General features: G+C 40.0%; 1 protein-coding gene across 3 annotated transcripts; it reads left to right on the top strand.

Annotated features, from left to right (window-relative positions):
• The first annotated feature begins 67 nt into the window (after positions 1-67).
• On the top strand, positions 68-27,865 carry LOC100182252 (cell division control protein 48 homolog B). 3 transcript variants are annotated; one of them, XM_026840650.1, is made up of 14 exons: positions 68-257; positions 658-740; positions 1,018-1,191; positions 1,511-1,705; positions 2,096-2,602; positions 2,907-3,036; positions 3,253-3,422; positions 3,763-3,902; positions 4,326-4,574; positions 5,051-5,260; positions 5,853-5,986; positions 9,203-9,320; positions 15,377-15,541; positions 25,084-27,865. In XM_026840650.1, exons 1-14 carry the CDS (start codon positions 154-156, stop codon positions 25,096-25,098), a joined length of 2,394 nt encoding a protein of 797 aa, XP_026696451.1. In that variant the 5' UTR covers positions 68-153; the 3' UTR covers positions 25,099-27,865. The 3 variants fall into 3 exon arrangements, with proteins under 3 accessions (XP_026696451.1, XP_002132151.2, XP_018673352.1); XM_002132115.4 differs by lacking the exon at positions 25,084-27,865 and adding an exon at positions 18,465-19,446; XM_018817807.2 differs by lacking the exons at positions 15,377-15,541; positions 25,084-27,865 and adding an exon at positions 12,225-12,999.

Raw genomic sequence — 27,865 nt, 5'->3', positions numbered from 1 at the left:
ATATCGTTTATTGTGCAAAATACTTTTGTTTTATCGTTTAAGAGAAGTATATATTTTCATTACAGCTTAAAAAACTAACGTAAACCCAGGTTATACCATAGTGGCATATGGTAAGAATTAATACTGCTAAGCAGTGTTCTGTATGTGGGTAAAATGAGTGCAAAGAAACGTAACATCAAATTGGGTTGGAAGCAAGTGGGTGATGAAGAATATGTTTTGGAAACTGGAAGAAGTCCAGATGCTGATTTATCTTTCGGGTAGGTTAACAATAACGTAAAGTTTCGAATTCTGTAATTTTCTTTTTTATGATTTTTTTTTCTAACTAGATTAAATAGTATATGTAAAATATAACATTGCATGCTATATTTTTTTAAAACATGAAATTGTTCACAACAATTTACTAGTTATTCAAATGACTTCATTTTTAAAAGCATTTCATGACTCCAACATTGTGCTTAAGCCATAAAATAAAACCACTGTTATAGGGTAGGCCTATACACACTACTTGCAAAATGAATAACTGAATATTTTATTAGAAATTATCAAATAAGTATTTTTTTATTATATATATAATATATATATATAATATATTACTATTTAAAAAAAATTCCATTTTTATTTTCAATACCTAGCTATTAAATGAGTGTTGTATTACAGTGATGCTTCAAACCCCAAGGATAAAAACCCCAGTATTTCTAATGGTGTTTTATGCGGACAAGTTATGGTAAAACAGATCAGAGGTAAGTTCAAACTATTTTGTTAAAAAAAATGTTAAAAATGTTTGTAAAAAAATAAAATACATACACTGCAGGATTGAAAAGTCATGCCCTAAATCCCAGGTCCTTGACAAGGACCTCACCCACAAAGAATGGAATTGGAAAATCATTTTTTTGTTTTCATATCCCAAAGTGATAAAATTAAATGTTTATGATCATATTTAAACTGTTTTTATTTTTGAAATTAGTGAATGTGATTTGTTGAAACAAGTTCTTATATAATTTCCTAATTATATTTCAGACTTAAAACTGCCAGAAACAATCACAAAGTCTATTGTTGAAATCAACCCACAAACCATGCACTTATGTGGCATGCATATTGGGGGACCAGTCATTCTACAGACACAACTTTCTGAAGTGGACAATCCAACAAATATTGCTTTACGAAGCTGGCCGTCTTCACAAATTCCACTTGGTGATTTAATATTTTATATTTATATATGAATGTATTAATACATATATATATATTAGTGTGTGTGTTTGTTTGTATGTGCTTTCCCTGCCTATGTGTATAAGCTATGGGACGAAATAAGTCGTTTTTTTAAAGTAAATATATACAAACATGTTTCAATCTCAATGCAGAAATGATTATGTGTGTGATTGTCCTCTTGGATAGGGACACCTTATATAAGGTTTTGAATGAAAAATATTATAATCCATTAAGAATTTCTCTTGTGGAATTGACTGTTCTGCTACAAACTTTTTTTAATACCGGAAAAAAATGTCGTTAACAGGAAGAATATCAATGTGTGAGAAACAGATGGTTGATGTAAATTGTGCATCAAATGACTTTATCTTTGTCAGCACTGCTCCTGATCCGATCCCCGCATCTTCTGTTGATCTTCAGCCTTGTTTTGAGAGAACAACTGAACATGATGACATGTTTTTTACTTCTCCACATTTTGTTAACTTCCTCTCCCAAGTACTCAGTAAGGAACAACATTTTTTTGTTATGTTTAAGAAATGTACTGATATTCTATTCTATGTGGGTAATGTCCTAATGGAGGTCTCAGATTTAGGCCACTAATTTAGTTACCACACAGTAGAAGGAATTTGTCCCGCTGAATAACACATACTGCGACAAAAATGAGCAGTACATTTTAGATGCAATGCAACCAGGTAGTCTCTCGTTGATTGTCTAAACTGTCAGCCATACAATAAAAAAGTAAAAATAGATTTGCTACAAACATACATGCGAACTCGCAAGCAACACAAGGTGTATGAAACAGAACACCTATGTTATAACAATTGTCGTTGCCCACCATACGGGGATAAAACAAATAAAAAATCCAAACTTACATTCTTAACTTCATTTTCAGACAAAACTTACATCGTGAGTGGGCAGAAAGTTGAAATTTCATATTTTGGTAAACCTTTTGCGTTCAATGCATTTCCTGGGTTCAAACACACAAGTCAAAACAACCATAAATGTTTAGAAAAATCCTCTGCAGCCTCAAATGAGCTTAGCAGCTTAAACTGCAGCTTGGGGAATTTAAAACTGAATGGAAATCATAATATTCTGCAAAACAAATCAAGTAGTTTCATTTCAACATCAACTCCAGTGAAAATGGACAAGACTTCAGTTTGTGAGATTTCAAGCTCAAACGATCCAAGTTACAGATTCTGTCCATTAGCCAAAGTGTTTGTATTTACTCCAAAAACAAATATCTATATCAGCGGTATCAAAACATCTGAGGAAACAGCGAAAAATAAATTAAAATCTTCAATAAAATTTGATGACATTGGTGGCTTAGAGAAACAGAAACAGATTTTGACGGACATCGTGATTTTTCCGATCAAAAATCCTCTACCTTTCAACAAAGCAGGTCAGAGTATTGCCTGAGTATTCTATTTTATGTGGGCAATAAGTGTATCTTATGAAACTTTCAAAATATCTAAATTACCACATTTTTAGGAGGTTAAATTTATAAGGGGTTAGCATAAACAAGTATTAGTTTTTTTTTGCTTTTAAATTAATTTTGTCAGTGGTTTATATCTTTGGCACTTGTTTTCATAGATTTTTTTCCCTTTAATTTAAACCTATGTTTTTAGGAAGAATTTCAAATTATCAAAATAAAAAAAAATGTAAAAAATTAAAACTTTATACTTTATACTTTTCTAATTGACCAGGAGTAAAGCCTGTACGTGGAATATTACTTTGTGGACCACCTGGTACAGGGAAAAGTATGCTAGCTAAGTCGATAGCTGGAGAATTGAATGCTAATATGATGTTGCTGCGTGGTACAGAAGTCATGAGCAGGTGTCTTTGTTATTTAGCACTAGTTTTAAAACAAGTTTTTTAAACAAGTTTTTTTGGTGTTCTTTTCGACTGTAAATTTCCGTAGTACTTTACGGATAATTTAGAAACTGTAAAGTTAAGGTAGTATTTGCTGAGGTCATTCATGTTTTAAAAATAAAAACAAATGTAAGATTTTTATTTTTTTTACCAAATTAGTAATTTTTTACCAAATTTCAGATTTTTTGGCGAAAGCGAAAAACAACTGAGTTCTGTGTTTGATGAAGCACGAAAGAGATCTCCATGCATCGTTGTCATCGATGATGTTGAAAGTTTGTGTCCGAGACGGGATGCATCACGAAGTGATGTTGAGAAGAGGATTGTGGCTTCGTTTATTTCAATAATGGATGGTGGGTTTGCGTATAGATAATTTGTTCACCACAGCTAATATTAAACGTTATATTACAACGTTTGGTGCTTTGCAAATCAAGTTTACTTTTTTGTGAACTATTTACTTTATTATACAGTCCGGAATACTAGCTGTTAAATAGAATGAATGTGTTAAAAGACTGCATTATCATTGTCTCTAAAGACACCCACATGTGTCTCTACATTAAATAAATAAACCACACTTTTTGTTCTTACAGTGCTGGCAACAACAGCCGTTATAGCATGGGTGTACCATGTATCTTACAATACCATGTATGTTATTTACCAATAATTCAGAATTTTCTATATTTTGATTTGTAGCTTTGAACAGTTGGGAGGAAGATGTTGTTGTCATAGCAACCACCAGCAGACTTGAGTCTATTGATCCTGCTCTTAGAAGATCTGGAAGATTTGATCGAGAAGTGGATGTTGGTATTCCATCTTCTTCTGACAGAATGGAGGTTAGTAGCCCAAAGTTATTTTTGTGTAGTACAACATATACAACTATTGAAATTCAACTGAAACTATGTTGTTTTAAATCTTGTGAAAACCAAAAAATGCAGTAGAAAAATGTAAAACATTTTTTGAAAAACAAAAATTTTCTAGATAATAAAGCTGAAAGTGTTTTCTGTTTGCTCAGAGCACTTAAAAATATTTAAGTGGCATTGTTGTATTTTAAAAATCACAATGACTATTATTTCTTTAAAAGAAAGACGTGACCGACTATTACATGATGACTGTGTGTATTTCATGCACTGCTTTAACAGTAACAGTAGTTTATAAAAGTATGTTCTTTCTATTAACATACTGTATAAAAAAGATTTAAAAACCATAACTTCCTTACAACATTGTGCAGATTTATCATTGAAGTATCTTTAATGCAGATACTGATCAAACTCCTGGCAAAGAAAGAGCATAGAATCAGCAGAGAGCAGATGGAAGCACTTGCGGACCAGGCGCATGGTTACGTTGGGGCCGATCTTTGCGCTGTATGCGGTGAAGCTGGCTTGCATGCAGTGAAGAGGTGTACAAGTACAGATGATGACGTCATAATCACTTCTGATGACGTCACGCATGGTTTGAAGGAAGTTCCACCAAGTGCTATGCGAGAATTAATCATCCAAGTTCCTAAAGTGAGCTACAGTTATTCTGTCTGTAAATAAATGTGCCAGTCCGGCACCATGCAATGTGGTAAGCTTGCCTTTATCCCAGTGGTTACAGGTTCAAGACTTGGCGCTGTTATCTGTTATCATTGCTGGCCTATGTGTTCTTGGACAAGAAACAAACAGCAAACTCTGTTTATGTCTTGTCGTATCGCAAACCGTCTGTCTTTTAAGTTCACAAAACTAACTCCAGAAGATCTCTTTCGCATTTACAGTACAATTTAACTATTTAAGCAGATGGTGTGTTTGGTAGTATTCTGTTTGGTGTTGTGTGAAAGTAATTAAGATTAGATGAAATAGCCTGTTTCAGATTCTAGATGGCAGGAATTTGAATAATATGCAAAAAGTGTTTTTACAACATAATATTAGCCAATGTAATATAAATATTCTGAATAAAGTGTCAATGTAATATGAACATTTAACAAATTATATACATTTTTTTCCAGGTGCAATGGTGCGACATTGGTGGTAACAAATTTGTGAAAAAGAAGCTTCAGCAGGCTATCGAGTGGCCATTAAAGAATCCTGCGGCTTTCCAGAGACTTGGTATTGACCCCCCTCGTGGTGTACTTATGTATGGACCTCCTGGGTGCTCCAAAACCCTCACAGCAAAGGCGCTGGCGACGGAAAGCGGTCTCAACTTTATTTCTATAAAGGTGGGGAATATTTGAATGTTACTCACTTACTTTATCCTCGCGCGGTTGGAAACTGACAGTCGTTATAACACAGTTTTCTGTTTCATACACCTCCTGCCAGCTTATGAGTTACCATGTATGTAACTTTATGGGTGATTATTTTTTGAGGTATTCTTCTTTTTTTTGTATGGCTAATAATTTCGACAACCCATTAGTGACCACTGGGTTGAAGCAATTGGCGTTAAGTGTCTTGCCCAAGGACACATTTGCCCACAGTGGTAGCAGCAACCAGTCTTGAACCCATTACCTCTGGGTTACAGGTGGGCGTGCTAACCACTTTGCCCCCGCGTGGGATTTGTGTTGTTCTGTCATAGGATTCTGTCATAGAATCTGTAATATATACTATTATAGTAAATTGGCTGTTTCTGCAAGAATTTGTATCAACCGACGCTTCAACGTCCTATTCAGGTCGTCTTTATCAGGGAGAATGACATTCAATAAAAAGCGAGAAACTGATAGTATATTATCTGTAACTTTTTTTTAAATTAAATTAACTTAGTAGCTTATATGATGAATAAAAGCTGTCATGGCATTACTTTTATATGTTTTTCAGGGTCCAGAATTGTTCAGCAAATATGTGGGTGACTCTGAAAGGTCAATTCGGCAAATTTTTGCGAAAGCTCGTTCAGCTGCACCAGCCATTATATTTTTTGACGAGCTGGACGCACTAGCCATTGAACGCGGAAGGTTTGTTGTAATTTTCCATTTCTTTACACTTCATCATGAGTAATTTTTCGTAAAAATTCTGTGTGTTTTGATTTTTATTAGTTACACGTTTTATAACCACTGCTGTTTCATTATCACTTTTCGTTTTATATCAATCTTAGTTCACTTATTCTCGCAGTACTGACTGGTAATATTAGTACAATGTACTGCACTTGTTGTAGTTTAAATTTAAATTATTCTCTGTGCAATATTTAAATTAAATTCATTAGTTAAACTATTATAAAAGACATAGACATAAAACAATGTGTCGCTGTAATTGATTCAGTGGCGTTCACTGACTGTATTGTTCGTTTAAACCGGGACACGGCGCCACGAATTATTGTACATTTATTGAATCCAATAGGTGGCACCATCGAGCTGATTTTACGCCACGCTTTACTAAAGCGACACTTTTGCTTATGCTGCTGTGCTAAAAATAACACAGTTCTGTTCCGTACTTTTGTCGGTTATTTGAAAGTTGTCGTCATACACTCGTTGAATTATCATACGATATGATTTAATATTAACTACATTGATTTTACCCGTTTGAAAGTTTCTATACGACTCGGTAGTTAAAAAAATGTGAAAGCAAATATTAAACGAAATTATTTTTTACGTCACAACCCGCTTTGTATACTAAACCTATTTTTAGCACACTACTTTCTCATAATTCGTTCGAAAACTTGTATTTAAGCAGTAAGTAGCTACAGTCCCTCCCGTTCACATTCGTCTTGTAGAAAATAGACACGTGATTTATTTTAATGCTTGCAGCAGATTCTAAAATCTGACAATGTGCGGTTTTGCGGCCGCCTATAACAAAGGGCTTGGAACCGGTCTCGTACGTCGTATCCCTGCGCCATTTAGCGCGCTAATGCATTTTTTAAATATTCGCGGTCGTTGCCGCGTCCCGCAATCGGATTAAGAGCAGGTGACAACCGGTCACGTGATCCCGACCGCAATTTACAACACTCGGATGTTGCGGGACATCGGTTAACCTGTCATCTATTTTTGTCATCGTAGAAATTCTCGTTGACGCCTCTTCACCACAATATTACAGTAGAATCGCAGTAAGCAGGGTCATTGTCTAATTCCCCAGCTCTTGACGGGCCCATTCAAATCAAATAATCGTATGCTGATTGCCCATCCTCCTATCCGGATCCAATCAGTTTAAAGCACCCGCTGCCAATTAAACAGCTTGTCGATTTCTTTAATCTGTTTAAGTGGAGCCTGGCATCGATTGCTGGCACGATGACCTGCTACCTACCGTTGTACTTGTATTTATTTATTATAACCAAACGTAACAACAGCGTTGTTAACAATTCTTCGACACCAAGCTACTCGAAGTTTCGTTGTTTTTGATATTTATAAACATGTACTAGCGAACTCAAGTACTCTCATCAAAGATTTTCTATATAGTTGAACAATAGCCATAACGGCTATCAAATCAATTGACTTTTGGCCGATTCTGGACGAACTGGTGGTCATATAATATGTGTGAGCCGATAAATGTTTAAGCTACCTTTAAATTAAAAATCGTAAGAGAACAAGCGTAAACTTGTGGACAATGGGTTTAAGACTTCATAAAGGCACCGTGTTTTCATAAGTTTTTTTTAACTGCGTTCATATGATACACACGCGAATGGTAGTTGCTCGTGCCGGTTACCTGAAGTCACGTCCGCAAATGAATATAATCGAGTCTAAGTATACTCGATGAGGATTAATCTCAACGACCTGTTGCGTTGGTTTTATGAATCAGTCGTTGCACTCGTTGTACCGCACGACACTCCTCTGCCATCATCCCAAGCCGTGTTGTGATTCGACCATTTCAGCGTTGTTGAAACTGTCCCGCGTTTCACCGGCGTGAGTGGCCCCTTCAAGTTCTATTCAAACAAAAATCATCGCGAGTTACACAGTGTCATCACAAGAAAGTGAAAAAACAGTACCATACCCCCCGGGCTTTGGACACACCTATGTTGGACTCTATGCTCATTTCCGCATTCGCCAAGTGCCATTATGTACGGATGTCGAATCCGGTTCTACTCCGCGAAGTCAAGTGCTCGCTCACACGCACCGATGTTGTGCTGTACCAAAGCAAGACGCGTTTCGCCCGAAGCGCGGTGAAGTTATGGCTAATCCCCGTTTAGTTTACTGTTTTAATCACAAGTGCTTTTCCCGTGTTCACGAAGTCATGTTGTTATTGTTTGGACGGTCGTTGTGTCACCGACTCGAGTACCTTGGCTGCTGAAAGCTAATTATATTTGCTGTTATGCCAAAACGCCGCCCAAAAATATGACGCAATCCAACCGCAGCTCTATGTCATCCGACCTCAATTATGACATCATAGCTACAGCTGCGCCATCCGTCGTAATAGCTTCCGCTCTTAAAAAGTTTCAAGTGATGGGAGCTTCCTGTTCTGGAGCCCAAGCTTTCCAAAATGGTGGAAAACGAGCCGCCCCACTCCGAACTCCATTGTCTGGCGACCCGGTACTTCGTTATTTAATTCCCGCCGATAAACGTCAGCCTGGGTTCTCACAAATCAGGGATTTTCGTCCTTGAGCCCTACATTCCTTGTTGTGGTTTTCTCACGGGCGAAACGAACCCTGACCGTCAACCAGATTTCTCAAATTCTTCACCCCGTCCCTATTGTCGCTTGAAATGGTAACGACCGATCTGATTCCCGGCTCCCACCGCGTCCCAACCATGCCGGTCACTCAATCCTGGCTGATAATTCGGCATCTGCATTGTCCGCTTGTTGCCGAAATAATTTAATCTGAGCCCCGCATTTTGTCATTGAGGTCAAAGGTCGACCGCTACTTTAAACTCAGGTTTCGTATTTTTAAAATACATTACCAAATGCGCCAATTTCCGATGGCAAAGTAATGGCAGTAGAAAATATTTTTTTGTATGAATGCCTATTTTCAACGTTTTGTATCTCGAATAGAATCCAATATATCCGTCGGCGGGCTTTCCAACATGAGCTACCTTTGCTGCGTATTGCCGCTATTTTTTTACATATTTTCTAATATATACGATAATAACTATACAATATACATATATAAGACGATTAAAGGACTCGAAGGTAAACAAGATCTGAATTGACCAACAGTGGTTAAGCATATACAAGTATATACGTAAAAACCGTATGGCCGCTTATTACTCTCCCCTAAATGATACCAATATTTTATATTTCTATGGCAGTGGGAACGCAGTAGCCGACCGAGTTCTCGCCGCGATGCTCACCGAGATGGACGGAGTCGAACAGCGTCACGACGTCATCGTCGTCGCTGCCACCAACCGTCCAGATATGATTGACAAGGTATGTCACGTGCTCGGTCACGGCCGAGTGACGTTAAACAAGGATTTTTTGTTCGCGTTGTGTCCGTGTTGGGCATGATGTTTTCGCCGTAGCGGTCAAAGTTCATCTCTTCCCGCCGGACTACGTTCCACCTTAAACGACCAACGATTGCCATCTGTTTGTCTGACCGCCTAATGTCCTTATCCTACATGTAACAAGCACAAAGCGGCGCTTTATTTCGGCGGTAAACGCGGTGTTATTATGACGTAAAATAACGGGCATCTTTGCAGCCTGGCAAATAAGCGCGAAATCGTTTTCCGCCTGATCCGCCACGGTCTAATGAGAGCGCGGAGACTTTCAAAGGTTTGATGTGATCTTAATGAACTGCCTCGTTAGTCGCCCGATGGCCAATTCGGGGCTGCGGCGCGCTGATTATTACGTCATAATGCGAGGAACCGCATTTCGTCCTTTCTTCTGTACTTCGCCGAATTTGCGCCAATTCTGCTAACCATCTCGATTTTCCGGCGGGTATTAAACACGGAACGGAGAAAGGTTAGTATCCGGAAGTAACCGCAGTCACACGCTGTAATCCCCGTTTATTCAGTAAAGATTTCTTACTTTGTAGTCTCTTTATTTCATGGTACATTTTTCTTCTTAGAAGTATTGTCTTAAAATTGTTTTCCGCTGCATTTAGTAAACGATGACTAGTTTTGAGTTTATCGTTTATCTCAATTCATTTGCTATTAAGAGTGAATTGCCAATACTCAAAGTTCACATATATACTCACTATATTAATTTCAAATCTTGAAATCTAAATACTCGATAGTGCTTGAGTTCGACAATATAATACAAAAATTAAAGTTGGTACGCTTATAACCTACAAAGTTGGAATTGTACCCCATCGAAACTTTAATTGTGGATATATTCCCCATATCCTATTACTGACCGCATTTCAGCAATATACGACTTTAGATAAATATTTGTTTAAACGTCCGAAAATTTGGTTTAGGACTGAAAATTTTCTAGTAATTCTCGCTTTCTCAATTTGGGACAAATTACATCGCGGTTTTCCGGATTGGTTGTTATTCTGGTGTATGATTCAGACTTTAATTTCCTATCTACCCAGAATCTCATTTTTAGAGGTCGCAGTGACGCTGGGTTCATACTTCCAAAAAGCTTTGTTACGTCACAAATATGCTTATGACGAGTAAACATGTTTTTCCTGTTTCGAACTGACAAAAGATATCGATTTTTCGTCGTATACGCATTTTAAAAACAACGGACGAAATCGAACAATAATCAAATAATGCGCTTCGTATTGTACTGCGCATCGGATGACGTCAGTTAGACGCAAGTCCTATTTAATTGCCACGTTCTTTGACGCGTGCGTCAAATTCAAAGAGATGTTAAAGCGAAAATTAAACTGGATTATTTTTTTACGTCACAACCCGCTCTGTATACTAAACTTGTTTTCCAGCTTACCACTGGCGCGTAATTCGTTCGAAAACATGTTTTTTATGAAGTAAGCGGCCAGCGTCGCTTCCGTTGTTTTTGTCAAATTGACATCCGCTCATTGCTGAAAACCTCATGTTAAAATAGATGACACCAGGCCGCTGTTTTTCGCTTCGAGTAATAAATTTCAGGTTTTAATTTAACGGGATTCGGAAGGAAATTTTACAATGCACCAACAGCACTCAATGTAGTGGTGACGCTAATCCCCCTAATTCATTTATTTTCACCGCGATTGGTACGTTCAACTCTCCGTTAACTGGCCACGCTGTTTCAATCGTGGTGGACATTTGTTTTGCTTCATATCCAAGTCATGAACTCACTTGCGGCTTTCGTATTTCGTCATCTATACTCGAAGCGCGTTTGCGTCCGTGTGTGCACGCGCGTCACTGTTGCGTAAATCCTACCACGTGACCCGTGACGACACGAAGCGACCGAGCTCGTTCAAACGGCTTGGCATCCAGCCCTATTGTGACGAAACATTGCATGTTGCTGTCACGCGACAATGTGTATCTCGAGCAGTCATCGGAGGGTCCGATTCCACCGAATATTCAACTGTTAAAAATATACTACAGAACTAAGAATGGTGTAGATCCTTTTACGACACGGTTTGGATATGCGGACGCTGCATTAGCGTAAGTATGCTTCCTTTAACTAGAACTGGTAAACGGGACAAATGTACTCGCTTTTTGTGGTGCAAAAATTCCGGCCATTTCTATAAAGCGCTGCAGCCCTCTAAAGCTTTTAAAACACTGTTATGGGTGACTCTGCGTGTTGGCCTTCTATTCTTAGGCTTGTGTTTGTTTTACAAACTTCCCTGCGGGGTCCCAGTTTATCCCAGACCCCGTGGTCACGCATGGCTGACTGGGTCCAATTTAACGCTGCGTTGGCTGTGTCTTACCCAAACTCCACCAGCCGCAAAATTACAATATTTCTCCAATAAACCTATGAGCCTGTGGAAACAGTTCCGACATTTCCCATCCAATCCCGTATCCCCCCCCAGGTGCTCGCCGTTTGCAGATTTCCGCCATGGTCAAACAAAGTGACCTGGCAACACTGCGATCGAGCTAAAGTTTTTGTTTGTTGTTGCTTAAACAAAGCTGTTGCTTCGTGAGGTGTTTCGCGATTTTTCGCACAGGTCTCACATCGCGACCGGTCCGCCACCGTCTGGCGCTCGCGAGCTTCGGCAGTGCTGGTTTTGTGAACGGAGATTTTATTAAAAAATTCCACAGCTCTTTGTCATTGACCTTTTTGTGCTAATCCGTCAATCGGTGTCGGACTGGTTTGTGTACTTTGCCTTCGTGTTGATGCAAACAAATGAACACCATCAGTTACAAGAGCCACGTTTGAGTCTATATGCCCTGTTATAACTCCCAACACTTTTTTTTTCGTAACTTTCCCATCCCCACCCTACAGGGCAGGACAGTCGTGCGACCCGCATTGCGCAATCTTTTGTGACGTCATAATCGCTGTTGTTTACGTGTCGGAAGTGGCTCCGGACATGGTAAGACGCGCAAACAAACAAAGACCGACGACCGCTCGCCGATCACTCCCTGCTGTACTACGATTCGCTGAAACTCTCTTTCCTCTGAAAATTATTTCGCCAATAGTTCAACCGATAAGTTGACATGGGTCAAAAGTGGACCGTTGTATTGTCGTAATTTAGTAGAATGAGGGAAGACAGGTCACCTTTAACACGTAAATCCAAATATCCTGATCGTGTTTTAAACAACCAACAACGTCTATGTGAGTCGTGAGGATACGTTTTTTTTTAATTCTGTGAATGTTCTTTGTTTACTTCCAAATGGAACTTAAAAATAGTACAAATAGTGTTTCGTTTTTCCCCACCCTACTATATATTTTATTTTGTTAAACCTTTGTCCGTCACATAGAGAAGTAAGATTACACAGCTCGTCTTTATTAAATAATCGGAATACCGAACCTGTATGAACTTGGCCATCCGTGATATTTACAGAATACAGTCATCGATTTTTGACTATTGGTAAAGCCTACATACGTGAAGGGAGTTTCCATTTGAAAACAAATGCAAAAATTTTGTTAAAAAAGAAAGCGCGACCAAATGCATTCAACTCGCTTTTTATACCAACTATGTATTTTTAAATTTAATTTACCTTATTGTTTAAATTGCCAAATAATACAGGCGTATAATACAACCAATTGTTCTCCGAAACAAAGCCTTTAAGTTCATTATTGTGCATTGAGATTGGCTTAAGTGAATTCCGGCATTTCTAGGCATCTTGTAAGACACGCCAGCACCTACGTCGGCTAGCACCGCTCCTCTATGTGCCATAGCACGTCTTCGTAATTACGTAATTCCAACGTGGAGTCACGAAGCGAATGTGTTCGTTAACCATTGTCCGTTGTGTTTTCATTACAAACGGAATACGCGCGCGTTCGCGGCCGGCGTGATGTAGTGACGGGCGTGGCACTGTTGTCCGTACGTACGCCTGAACACGGGCAGAGTCACGGCTTCCATTTATCGGTCTCCTACATCGCATGTAGCAGCATTCCGTCGGTCAGCATTGGCGGGCGTTGAAGCACGTTATACACATATGCAATCCACGACTTTGGCGCGATAAGCCGAAATTATGATAATGCCTAAACGTTAAGGAAAAAGGTTGAATAAAACGTGTATCATTAATATGAATGATGCGTTAAACGAAGCCATTTAAAATAAACGACCACTGATCTGATTCATGCAAGTGCAACAATGAATGTTTTGGATGTGTCCACGGATCATAACTTTAGATATTACAAATCTAAAAGGCTTGGTGTATTGTTGAAGTGTAATATGTCGATCAGCCTTTTTGGCCCAACACCGTTTTGTCCGAAACTTGCTCAGGGACATTAACCTCCTTGAATGAATATATACCTTCAATAAACCAACACTGCCGTGACAGAGCAAAAATAAAACTATACCTAATGTTTAAAAAACACTTCAGAAGAAACGCTATAAACGCGCTTGTGTTTTGTATATACCGTATCGCCATTTAACAAATACCTGCTTAGTAATTTAAAGGTGTGGCTGGGATGTGTATTTTAGTATGTAGTAGGGTGGGAGAAGATGGGACACCGTTTTATTCTTTATTTTCTCGTCACATTTGGTAGTAAACAAAGAAAATTAAAAAAAAATCATAAAAACCGAACCTTACGACTTTTATAAACCATTTTGGGTATAGTATTATGTACTATATGTAACAATTTATTGTCACGTATTAATCCTTGTTTCAATGTGGTAAGTCACGCTTTATTATTCCAATAATTCCATTATTTCACGAATTTCGTAAAACTATCCTGTTTTAGCGAATCGTGCGTTCAAGTTTCGAGGTAAACGTGACATGGCTTACAATGAAATCGCCTTTTCTTGAAAACTGTGGTCGATACGGTTTTACTAAGCGTGCGGTATATACATAACATTTGGTATTTCGACTCTATCGACAATATACCTGCTTCTGGTAAACCCAAAATACTACTGATGTATTGGGGAAAACTCGCTGCGCGCAGCAGCTATAACGTGGTTTGGTATATTTCCTTTTTAGCCTGGTCGTCCTAATTACTTGCGCCATTGTTTGAAATTTTGAATGGGTTGTTGCGAATCAAAAAGCGAAACAACGTTGGTATGCCGGGATATCTCGCAGTTGGTCGACAGCGAACAAAGGGTCAGGAAGCGGCGAACAATTGATCGGAAGTAACGGTACATGTGAGGCCACAAGGCTCTTTGTGACGTAACAAAAGCGGATCAGTCGAAAAATGATTCTACTGTATACAAAGGTTATGATACGCTGGTGACCTTTTAAAGTAATTTCAATTCCGGACGGATTGACTGACTTATCCGTGACAAGAGATGTAATGTAAGAATTCTTCAGTGTGCTAAACATAATAGACAGTGGGTGTTTTATTCTTCAAACCAAAACAGCATACGACCTTGTAACTATAATATTTTTTTAATGGTGCATTTACTAATGATGCGTTAGGTTGAGTTCGTTTGATTCAACGCACTTTTTGGATATATTGTAAAATGTAAACCCATTTCTTTGTTCCCGCTTAGCATAAAGCAGTCTTATAAACAAGTTCGTTTTTCCGTGAGCTCGTAACGTTTAATGTCAATATACCAGTCGACTGGGACAGGCATATACATTCTAATGAACATTCTTTCCATATTTTGATCAAAGATGCGATACCGCTATACCTCCCACGCGGTGGAGGCCAATCGTGCCTTTGATAAGAACATATTTCCTCATGCTTATAGTATTATGCCTGTACATTTCGCGCACATGACTCCTTCGCAGTTTATACCGGTTTGTGACGTCACAGTATACTTTATTGGCCATTCAATGCACCTATGCATCTTTTTTTTTGTTGTGGTGTGAAAAATATTAGGAGTATTGTTATATTGTACATACCGGTGAAAACTGCGGTAGAAACTGCATTTTGAACGGTAGGAATTTAAAATAAAATTGTCATTCGTTTTCGTTTTACGAATTACCAAGTATACGTACATATTCATTGGGGCGCGGTAAGATTTTCATCTATTTTATTATTCTAAGGCTTTACTACGACCTGGTCGAATCGACAAAATAATTCTGGTGCCCCTTCCTGATGCTGAAACAAGACGCGAAATTTTCCGAATCCAGTTCCGGAAAATGCCGATCGCTGATGACATCAGTATGGAAGCATTGGTTGCGAAAACGGAACGTTATTCAGGAGCCGAGGTAATTTGATTAATACTTTTTGTTAGGAGGTATACAATATATTCTCTATGTAACGGTATGCTATGGAATGAGAAATAGATAAGCGTATACACGTTGAAAACTTTTTTTTTTGGGGGGGGGGGGGGGTCGCAAAAACATGTCAATGTTTGCCTAACTACGACGCATGTGAGGTGAGAACTGAGGCCAATGCATATACTTGTATAATACGTAATATATAGTGCTGTGGGTATAATGAGATATACCCTTGTCACCCAAATCCCATTCTGATCGGAATTAAAACAATAAATATTTATGCACAGCCTTGAATGTGACAAAAAGCAGCACATGCTTGCCTTCGGTAAAAATAAGTCATATTTCGTCTGTACATGCAGTCGATATTTTGCTCAATAATTAGTCGCCGCCGATAACCACATGCTGGTGCGAAATGCGGGTAGTGTTGGCCGTCTGTACATGTCTGCTATGAAATAGTTAATTTACCAACGCGAAGCTTCTTATATTATACTCCAACAATAAAGACACGCTTGTTTTTCGTTTTAAACAAAACATTTTTTAAAAATTACTTTCATACTTAATTGCTAAAAGTGAAGTTTAGATTTTACAACAGTCGAACGTCAGAATTTCGAATTTCTGCACTAAAGTACGCAATATAAACTTTCTCTCGAGTTTTTTTCTTGTAAGCTTGATCCAAAGTGTACAAAAACACGGGTTTAGCTGTTATAAAGGTCGGACCTCGGAATGTTGCCTTTCTGCACAAAAATAACCTAATAGCCATATATTTCCCAGCGTATAAATAATTCAAAAATTATCAAGCACGTCATTCTGGAGTGTCGACGTGACTTGCACGGCGCAGTTTATTTTCATTCGAATTACGATTTGCAAACTTGGCAAAGGTATTGTTACCGAAGCGCCGGTTGGAATGCCAATTAGCGGGCCGGCTTCAACAGTATACGCACCACGCATACGAACCGCTGCTGGTGTCAATCAGTGTTGCTTCGCATACAAACACCGACAATTCTCTGTCCCGTGTTTACTTTCGGCATGTTGGGCGCACTCGCAAATCAAATTGGCCGGAAATGGACGATCATCCTTCGAATTTCGCTCTGCGCTAATTCTGCTGTCTCATCGTCCAAATTTAAACTTACCAGAATTGGCACCGTTTGGTCAGCTGTGGTATGTGCTGCATTTCAGTGCTGGATTGCGAATGGTTCTTTATACCATCCTTGGAGGTTTGAGGTCGTATCGGGTGGAGGCATGTTCACAACGGTTTGCTTATCACACCCACGTCGTTGAAAGTATCGCCAAAACAAACGCGAAATGTTCGCCCTGCCCACTCATGGTCGCTAATACTTCATAACGACGAGACACGATTGAGTTCGCTCAATCTACTACAGAGAGGGTGTGCACATAATGCCCGCTGTGTGTTTCAAACGATCCCGTCACTTTTGGCCCGCTCAATTTCCCGTGTGGTCTTTTTATCAGGCGTTTTCGACCCTTCTCTGGGCGCCCAATAACCTCTTAGCGTGGGCCCGTGCGGTGCCGATGTGTCTGTCCTATCTATGTCAACTACTTACGGCTTACCGGAAAGTATTAGGGGCTTGTAGCCGGCATCTCTCACCCCGACTTCGAGCGCCGTATCGCTCGTAAAGTGGAAGCGGCAGTCTCCCGTCCCGATAAGCCAGATTTGAGGACAGCTTCAACTTCCAAATAAGGAAGCCTCAAGATTCCACGCTTACTACGACTCAAGGCTGACGATTTAGTGACCTGCTATCAAAAGTCGACAAGTTAGATCGGAATTCATCACAGCATGCAGTGAATTACCGGCTTCTAAACCGGCATTTCCGCGGTCCGTTTTTAAAAGTTCGATGTTTTTAAGTTAAAACCGACGTTTTATTCATTTGTTTTATTATTGTACTGCCCTAGTTTTCCCAATCCCGCTTGTCCGGTTTGAAATCAATCAAACAATTCATTTTTTTCTTTTCCTTCCATTCGTCACCTTCTCTCGTGTCACCACCGCCAGCCAGTTTGATCCGGTTTAGCATCTCAAATTACTTGGCTCGAACCCAAACTTCAAAGGCTGCATGACGTCACGGCCCCAGGACCAGTTTTAATATAATCACGGTTATATTGAATAGCATTCGTAGCTATAGATAAGGGTTCAACACACCGTTCCCTTTTTGTTCACCGATAAAAGAGATCGTCGAAATGTTTTAAATTTGCAAATTCAGCCCGCTCGTGACGTCACAATCACCGGGTTGACGGCGTCGCGTTTCAAACAATTACGATTTTGCATCGCGATCAAAAATCGTTTTCGGAACTGTATTCCAATCAGCTGCCTCGACCCCGCTCACTGACGTCACAAAAGCCATACATTCCGACATGATCTCCCACACAATCAGCATTGTGTCGTAGCTCTGCTATTGTCCGACGCGGCCCCACGTGAGGTGACGTCACCGCAACCACTTATGTCGCTTCCGACGTTAAGTGGATTACGGGGTAGGTGGGAGGGAGGGGAGGACCCGGGATGTTCTTTCACCCGTGCGACGCTCAATTGGCCCGCTTCCAGCTCCCTCGCTTTATAGACGCGGAAGTGTCGATATAGTGGAACCGCTTTGATTGAGTCCTGAAAAAATAGCCCAACCGGGTCTAACAGGTGTTTCCAGCCTAATGGAGATCACCGCTTCAATCACTTGTAAAGTGTGACCGCGTGTAATCGAGTTAAGCCGTTCCTTCCTCAGCAAGTAAAAGTGCCGGTACAGGGCCCATGTAGGGCAGGGCGTGGTGTTCAATTCTTTCCCGTAAACTAATAAACAATTTCCTGTTTACTTTCCTCTTTTATCGAATCAAGCGGACAATATGTTATCGTTGTGTTAACTGATTGAGCTTCAGCTGCCCGACAATTCATTTCCTTGTTTTCTTATTATAGATATGCTCGGTTTGCCGCGAGGCGGCGCTAGAGGCGCTGGACGAGAATCTGGAATGCAGTCATGTGACATGGCAGCATTTTATTTCTGCCCTCGAATCCGTCATTCCCCAAACCAGCGAGGAAAAAGCGAAGATGTACGACGAGTATGGAAGGACGCTCCGGACGACGATTCGCTGATGTCGTATTATTAAAATCCAATTAAAAATGATTTTGAAAATGTTAGTGTCTTGAGTAAGGCGAGCTCTTGTTCAACATGCGTTGCTTATCGTGTTTTAAGAGTCGCCTTTCAACACTTGTCTTAATGTAGACGCAGAAGCAACATAAACGCGCTGTAGTTCTCCAGAAACACCATTCACAGCTTCTTATACAACCAAATACCGGCTGTTTATACTTCGCAACCAACACCGCTTGATATTTACAAACATAGTTTGCCATGTTTGGTGTTATACCGAGGTGCCGAAGCCTTCGCCTATTTACAAATGTCAGTTCAGCCCACGCTCTACTTATTCAGCGAATTCACACCACGCTTGTCATTACCAACTCCTGCGCGTCACTCGGCAATGATCCCCGGATCCCTAATCGTCGCCCATTGCTCGCCGCATCCTGTGTTGACGTTTCAGGGGTTGGATTTGTACGCGTGGGGTGACAAGCAAATTGCTGGTTGTCAGCAGTAAGCAACAACCCTGAACCACAGCAGATAATGAATCATTCGAACTCGAGAGTTGGTTTACACCACAACCGAAAACACTCTGTGTGTAACAATGTAACAAAACATCGGTGTCGTGTTGTAGATCTGACGAAGAGCGCTTGTATACCAGTTGCAATGCATTCTATTGATGGCGGATTAAGTAAAAAACAATATTACGCTTTTCAGGTGTTAACTATAAATGTGCATATAGGTATTTAAGAGATATCTTCTAATCCAAAAAGTGTTTTTTTTTGGCCACGCATTCGGTGTTAAATTTGCATACATTTTTCCATTGTTATTATTTACTCATTACGCTTCCTTCACAACACGCGGTATATACATTGATTTATTGCGTTGCGACTATACCCATGGTTGCACACAGCTTACTCATCCCAGTTTTGTATACAGACCATGTGGGGAATGGATGATTTTTTAGTTCCTGAGCTTTCTTTGTTCAGTCCACCGCAAAAACCCGTGATATTTTGAGTAAACAACGGCGGCTTTTTACAGCCACCTCGGAAATTTATCAAATTAATAGAAACAGATGCTGCAAACCTTGCTAACTGTTTATAATGTAGCCTCTATGGTCTATAGCATATCGTCTATTAATATAAAACGCTGTAACATTGTTTGATATGGTGCTTTCTTATGCCAGCTAATGTTTTGGCATTGGTATACCATGTTATCTATATTCAGAGCCTTTATCACAAGTCCACAACACGTTCAACTTTGTTTTTCCTTTTCATTTACCTCAGCCATACAAAAGCCGCCACCCAGTCCTGGCACACACGTCTCATATCTATAATTCAATTGACCACGCACTACTTGTCATAAGATTGATTTGGGGAAGGGCGAATTATTACCGCTTCCGCCAATATTATTGTGTCAGTATGCTCCGTCGGATCCATGTGTTTTGCGAGTTTAATTCGCAGTCATTGCCACTCATAGGAACGAATCCGAGCATCGGGAAACGGTGTCGCTCGACCGGTTTACAATACTCGGGAATTTCATTCCGTGTAAATTATATACAGCAGTCAACTTTTTATTTTTAATCAATTTGCCCCACCCACCCAACGCGGAAGTTTTTCAAGCGAACTGTTGTCTAAGTTGCAATAGCCAGCGGGATCAGGAAGCTCAAGTTTCCTCTAGTTTCGTGTTGTTTTTTTTAAAGCGAAAAGTGATCTTGTTTCTCACGGCTCCTGATCTAACGCAGCGTCTGCTAAACTTGGAGCTTCTATCAGCATCAACAACAGTATATACCGCCTCTCCTTTTGAAGCAGATAACTTCGGTGTACAGTTTCAAAACCAGTGCTTGCCAAATCATCTAAATATACTTCTGTTTTCCCACGTTTGCGGTCATGAATACAGAATGACGCAATCTGTCTGTGGGTAAAATCGATTTATAGATAGATCTTTAGGGTCACGGCAATATTTCTAATGTTTGTGTTCACGTTACCAAGTCCCACGCTGCGGTTACGAAATTGAGCTTATGTGCTGCAATAGAACGCCTCGCATTTCAAAACACTGGAGTTTTCGTTTTCCGTGACCCAAAATAACTCTGATCAAGATTTTAAGTGGTACGTTCAACTATAAACGAAACCGCAGATTTTGTTCATTGGATAACGCTTCCCACAATAAAAACATTCCCAGAATAGACGACACCAAGAATCCCGATCCCATCAAAGGCAGTTAATTTTCATCAATAATTTATAAAGTAAGTTTATAGTAAAAAAATCCTAAACAGTTACTTCCATACAAAGCAATATGGTAGGGTGGGGAAAGATGGGTCACCTTTAACACATAATATTTAAATTGCCTGATCGTGTTTTAAACAATTAACAACGGTCTGTGGAAGTTGTGAAGATACGGTTTTATAATTCATTAAATGTTCTTTGTTTACTACCAAATGAAAAGAGAAAACAAAATGAAAAGGTGTCCCATCTTCCCCCACCCTACTATATCTGTTAAGTATAATTATTGCCAAATAAACATACAACGTTTATCGGATTATAGAAACTGTTAATGTGATTTTTCCCCAAATAATCAATAGAAAAATACAGACATTTAAACAAAAAGGGACCATTACACTAAATACGGTTCCATTTACTTATAGTACTGTATCAAGTTGTTATCCGATCTTTCCCATAAACCTTGGTGTCAAGATTTGAGATCTTTTGACCCCTAGTCACCTGACTTCTGACCCCGCTTCGAGTGCCGACCCGGATGTCCTAACTATGTAACCTCAGGTCATCTGATCTTAGTGGTGCGCCGCAAAATAGGAAAACGTTTATACGTCATTTTATATATATATATATATGTGTGTGTGTGTACCTCTCCTACCGTTACGTCCGCGAGTATATTTGTTGCTCGACGTAACCAAGATTACAAGTTGAACACGACCGAAATAGAACAGTTCTGTCTGCTACAAATGTACACCCCATCGCCGGTGCTTGTTTGTAGTTGTACGTGTTTATTAGGACGTTAAACATTGCTTTGAATGCGTCTTAGCAGGGTTGAAATTTGTAACTCGTGACTGCCAGAAATAAATGAACGCGGTAAGGAAGTGTTGTATAAAACGAAGTCGGATTTATTTTGATATCCGGAACAAGGCGGTTGCGCACGTCTTGTCGACAATTGGCCGATTTTAAACTAGAACATGCACTGGTTAAGTTTGTTGGTCAACTACACATTTATGGGTGTGGCGTGGGACGGTCGTTTCTTGTTGTAGGTTGGAGCGGTAATGTAGTTACTTACCTGCTTTTCCAACAAAGTTCGATCGAGTTTTCGGTTAGAACATACTCTTGTCTATCAAGGGAAAGAGTCTGAAAATTCTCAAAATGCTGACCGCTTTTTCGCCAACTTAATTTCGTGACGAATAATCTAAACATTTCCTCGGTGTCACAATTATTTTAAAAACGTTGTGTCACTCATAGGGATTCGTCATCCTAGCAATTCGCATCGGTATATGTTGCCGTGATCGCGCTGAGGTTTTCTATACGTCATATGAGACGTAATGTGGTCGCCTCTCGTAACTAGGAATGGCGTCTTCGGTGGGTGGTAATACACAACCTTGCCAGCAGTTATTTAATTAAAAACGGATTAATCACTTAAACCCTTGTCTATATTGCCCCATGCGCCGGTGGAGCTGGAGCAACCGAAGAGAAATTTTGGAAGGTTCGGAGTAAGGGAAGGTTCGGAGTAAGGGAAGGTTCGGAGTAAGGGAAGGTTCGGAGTACGTGAATCGTGACGTCATAGTATAGGGAGGAGGCGGAGGAGTACGAAGTGACGCCATGCTAAATAAGCCAATATTACATTTATTTTTTTGCGGTAGGTGACACCGGTTCGACAAAGTAATTAGGCGAGACGAACGTCGGTTCCTTCCTGTTTAGCGACCACTAGATAAAACAGATAATCGCATCCTAGACCGCCGCACAAGAGTGCATCTTGTTGCAGATGCTTACCACTGTGTAGAATACCTCTCTAGCGTACCTTTTAATTGAGCATCTGTTTTTCAATAAACATTTCGTATCGCACCATCTGTTTGTACGACGCTGTCGGTTAAGTCAAGCGACTGAGCGCAATTTATCATTTCCATTACTTCAACCCTTGACGGATTTGTGCGCTGTCCGCAACGTGGCGTTGCAGGGCACGTCGAACTTTAGACTGTGTTTTTATTCGACTCACTTCTCGAAAGTGCTTTTACCGCGACTTCTACAGAACGTGACTAATAAGTACTGTTTGCTACCAGAGTTTCGGGTAGCTTCTATTTTAATGCGCGCTATGTTCCCGCAAAATGACTACCCTGCCGTTAATGGCTTGGTCCACTGACCGAGATACGGCAACCGATTGCCGCTGGCCGGATTGTCATCAAGCATTTTGTTCTTGGAAGGAAATGGTTTGTCGCTTATGTGGTTTTTATAACACCGATATAAAACTCTATCTTTTTTTTTAATCAGAAAGCAAAAATGCTGTTACTAGAAAACGCATTTTCCTTTAGCAAAAACAACTTTAACTTTAGTGGAATAATTGTTCTTCGATGTCTGAAGTTTTTAGTCTTAAAAACAGAAGTCAAAAAGTTTTAAAAAAACAAAAGTCAAAAAGATATTAATTTAAAGCATTTTTGTTGCTCAAATGTGAACAACAAATCTGTATACTTTTAACCTAACACTTTACTTGAACAAATTTTACGGCACCTTCATTTTTACTTGTATTTACATAATGTAAATAGAATGAAATGGGTTATTCAATATAACAACATAGATAACACGACCACGACTGTCTGTTTATGCATGTTGGTTGATTAGTGCGTTACAAACCAAGATCGAAACGTCGATAAATGGATGCTTCCTTCCTGTGTTAACACCAGAACTAAGCGAGTGTTTGTTGACGAACTGATGATTTGCAATTTCCGAACCTTTCTAATTGCCCTGGTCATTAGTCGGCCCATTTCATGCCATCGTTTCTGAGGTGTTAGTCCACCGGTTATAACGCGTTAGATACATGTTTGTCGATTATAAGATGCGCAGATTACGTCAGTCATTGGGGGCAGGTATTAACGACGTCATGAATCGGTTCGCTGTTAGCGGTGTTGTGCTAATAATACATGCATTCACGCATCGATAGGAAGTAGCGACATGTCTGAATACATTTGACAAGTCATCTCGAAATCCGCTCCCAGCAGCTCTGTGATAAGAGCACTTTTTACGTCGACGACACCAAAACTCAATTTATACGTCTTGATCAAGATCGCACCTTCTTATCGGCGTGCTGTGCTTCTGACATTTAGTTGCCATATATTAATCAAAACCCTGTGTTAGGTTTAAATCGCGGGCACGTCACTCGCTTTGTTTGTGGGGCATTTTCTTTAGTGTGATCCTTTTGTCTTCTGTAATTTAGAATATACTTCAATATATTTTCAGACCATTTCGCAATAAATAAGATCAAATGCAGCACACTTATAACTTACAGCAAACTGTAGTTGTTACTTGTTACCTTTAAAGTCGTGAATTAAGTTTTAAGTTATATTGTGGGATAGGGAAATATGGGACACTTTTCATTTTATTTTCTCGTCCCATTTTATAGTACACGTAAAACATTTGAAGAATTATGATACCTTATCCTCACGACTCCCATTGTTGATTGTTTAAAACACGATCAATATATTTGGATATTTTAAATGTGTCCCATCTTCCCTCACCCCACTAAAGTTGCATAGGTATGCCGTATTCTCAAGCAATAAGAAAATCAAGCTACTTTTCAGCACAATATCTGCAATTTAATCGTGTTCTTCCAAATGCGATACCAGCACATACAGAAGCGTCGCTCACCAACGCTAGTTAGTTGAAGCATCTAAATTATCTGTGATAAGCGGCCGTGAAATTACGATTTACACCGGTAATGCCAGGCTTCCTTGAATAGCGAGCACGACTCGGAAAAGTCCGATCCATTTTTGGCGATAATGTCGACACCGCCCCTCGCATTGCGGTCACATAGTGCGAGCGTGCGAACTTATGCAATTGGCCATTGACGATGTGGTTTATAAAAAAATGCGAACTTTTATGTCGCTAAATTATAAAAAGCAGCGCGTGTTACTTTCGAAAAACGACGGCTGTATACTTGTTCTTCGCATATTTTGCAAATGTTATTTGATTTGCTTTGACAATACTGAAACACGTTAAAATACATAAATGTCCCATATTGAAAATGTATAGTAAAAAGCACTAAATTATTCTATAAATACATAATCCAAATGTCATTATGTTTTTTTGTTATATTTATAACTTTAACTATTTGTTACCTTTTTTAATTATTCGGAAACCGGATCGTTTATCATGAATTAAATATAATAACCTACAATCTCGATTGCACTGCGAGCAACTAATCTTTCCCAATTTGCCATTCTATTTATTCTCACTGAAGGAAACTTTACAGATTCACCTGCTTTGAAGCTGCATCAATACGTCATAATTGTAAATCACATACGTCATAGAGGCATATTAACATATCGATTGCTGGAGATAGACCTTCTTGGGGGATTATTTTCACTACCGCGCATGTTTCCGATGGCAACGATAGCCAAAGATGTGATCTTAAAGAGCCCACCAGTTTGAAATAAAAGATTTGGTAAGCGCTAACTTCCTTGCTTTGCGTTTTACGATGTAATTTCACATTGATAAAACTGAAATTCTGACACAATGTGAAAGCGTGGAGTGGAAACCTCGACGGTCTGATGGCGGCCCCAAACCATTAGACGGAAAGGAAAATCGCGATAAAGTCAAAAAAAACCATCGTCTGGTCTCAATTTAGACGCATCTGCCGATGCGCCTTTGATGGCGAGGCCTTTTATGGGCAACGGACGTATATTTCGCTTCGAAATCTGTTCCTAGATTCGTAATTCGTGCGTATGTTTTTTCCAAACTGTCCGCATTGGCACGCGAATTTATTTTTCTCTGCACGCGACCGGTGTAGCGAAGCTATGCGTAAAAATTGGGGCATTTATAGTTTATTTTGCTTAAGCCGTTTTGTGAAGAGTATAAATTGCGTGTTGTAGATGTTATTTGCGGTAGAATGTACTATAGAATTGTTAGAGCTTCAAGGCTGCAAATAATTGCTTGTTATGCAACATGAACAGTTAATTCTCCAGCTTAATAATAATCTGTTTGATATTTGGAAAGGGGCGAAGTGTGTTAGAAATAGACCAACAGAAGCTAAAACGGACACAATATATTTGTAATATAGGAATTTTGTTGTAGTATGACGCACGTACACAGATTATCCACGCCCAACCGCATTACTGCTTCGTTATTTCCTGTCTTTGAAATTGTTAAAATAAAAAAAATCAATCCAGCTGTCAAATTGCCAGAAGGCGGCTATTCTTAAGGATAAGAGACGTGAAACGCTTAAAATAGATTTGTATGTCTATTTTGATGTTCTCCCCCAAACCTCTTCAGATTGGCAGACTTCTAAATCGTTAAATTCTTTAATAAACAAAACGTCATGAACCGGACCATTCATTCCAATTGTTGATACAAGAACAGAAAGTGTATGACGTCACAATGAACCACTGTTGACGTTTTCCGATGCTTCCGATATTCATCCACACAGCGGTTTGAACGAGAATTCAATGTTTACTCAGGCAACAGGGCGTGAAAATCCGTGACGATTATCCCAATCTCACAAGCTGGGGCCGCAGAATTTCACGGGTCGACGGAAAGGACGTGGGTTTCGGAATACTCAATCCTGTGCTAGAATCACAGACCACGTTGATCCGAGTTTGGACAATGCTGGCGAGCATGGCCATGTCAACACGAGACTCGGAACGCCAGAACTTCGGAAACGCAAAAGAAAACAACGTCGGTCGGTTTCACAAATCCGCTTATTCTCACCGCGACTCGAACCAGTCGCTTATATAAATGCCACCCAAGCTCACGAGTCGGTGTGAGTTGCTCTACGTGTCCGGGTATTAGACAGATAGCCGTGGATTATCTCTGAACAAGTGAACAGGGGATATCCACGCGTGTAGACCCCCTCTGCGACGATTCGGCCAACGCGATGAGATTATGCGTTCACGGACAAAATGCCGTTAATTGCTTCGTGTGGTTTACAAACTCGTGAAAAGGCCGTTGCAGCCGATGCAGCTTCGCTGAAACGGTCTGTCATCGCCAACCAATTTAACCTTAAATTACACAGGTTAACCAAGCGTCGAAGGCGCTCAAGAAGCGGCCAATCTCCCTGTTTTGTTTGCTTTGCTTTCCGCCTGCCCTTCCGCAGAATAGTTACGAAGCCCGGCATCTCTATTTTCGTGTTTACCGAGGAACAACTTTGTTACGCTAACTTGCCAGAAGTGCTACCTCCAGCAAACGCGCCGTACATTCCGTCGGCATTCCTCGGCGACTTAAGCTCGAAAAATGCTCCACAAATCAAAACGACCGGTAAGGATTAAAAAACAATTAAATTTCGGGGACACCTCATTTTTTCGCTTGACAAAATTTCCAACCACATTTACCCCACGTGACAAGCGCCTAAACATGCAGTGTTGACCGACAAACTGTTTCCGAGTTTTCCTCACCGGCAACACTGCGGTATGATAGCAGACACGGTTTAACGACAGCAAAGCTAGATTCGCAGAAGAGGGGGCGATCGAGCGAAAACAACGACTGCTAGTTTAAAGAGCTCAGAACGGCTGCAAATTTCCGGCTCTGCAATTCCACGCGTAGTTGTCAACAGCCGCCAACCGTGGCGAGATAGAAATAAAGCTATGGGGCAACGACAGAAACTCCACGTGCTTGCGTGCGGGACAAGTACAACGGGCAAAGTGAGTTCAGCTCTTACATAAATTATTAACCAAACTAATCAGATTAAGGAAGCTTGTTCTAACATGGAGAGATAATCAAGCTGGTAAATATTAGCCGTAGGCCGAGTCCGGTTATCTTATTGTGGCTGCTGCTCTCGATTAGACATAGGTATTACGTCATCAACATTCAAGGTACTGTTTTGTTGGATTAGGTTTCTATCCGGTAGTCGTGTCGTGTTGATGCAATATCGTAATAGTGGTTGCTGTGAACTAGTTTGTACGTCACTGAAAATACCTGTGCTTATTTTCTGGTCTGGGTGTTAAGCTCCTACTGTGATTCGTGTGTTCGGAGCTTAACCGCGCTGCACCAAAGGTGTTATCATTGTACGCATTCAGGGCTGTAAAATCGGTATTGTTTTT

Source organism: Ciona intestinalis, chromosome 2 (genome assembly GCF_000224145.3).
Source record: "Ciona intestinalis chromosome 2, KH, whole genome shotgun sequence".
In the NCBI taxonomy this organism is placed as follows: Eukaryota; Metazoa; Chordata; class Ascidiacea; order Phlebobranchia; family Cionidae; genus Ciona; species Ciona intestinalis.
The sequence above is the reverse complement of the archived record's forward strand: the minus strand, read 5'-3'. Positions and strand labels throughout refer to the sequence as shown.

Bases quoted from the DNA above. Each gene is read 5' to 3' on its own strand.
- LOC100182252 (XM_002132115.4), top strand. From the start codon at position 154: ATGAGTGCAAAGAAACGTAACATCAAATTGGGTTGGAAGCAAGTGGGT. The intron at 3,903-4,325 runs GTTAGTAGCCCA...TCTTTAATGCAG, and splicing joins CTTCTTCTGACAGAATGGAG to ATACTGATCAAACTCCTGGC. The intron at 5,987-9,202 runs GTTTGTTGTAAT...TTTCTATGGCAG, and splicing joins CTAGCCATTGAACGCGGAAG to TGGGAACGCAGTAGCCGACC.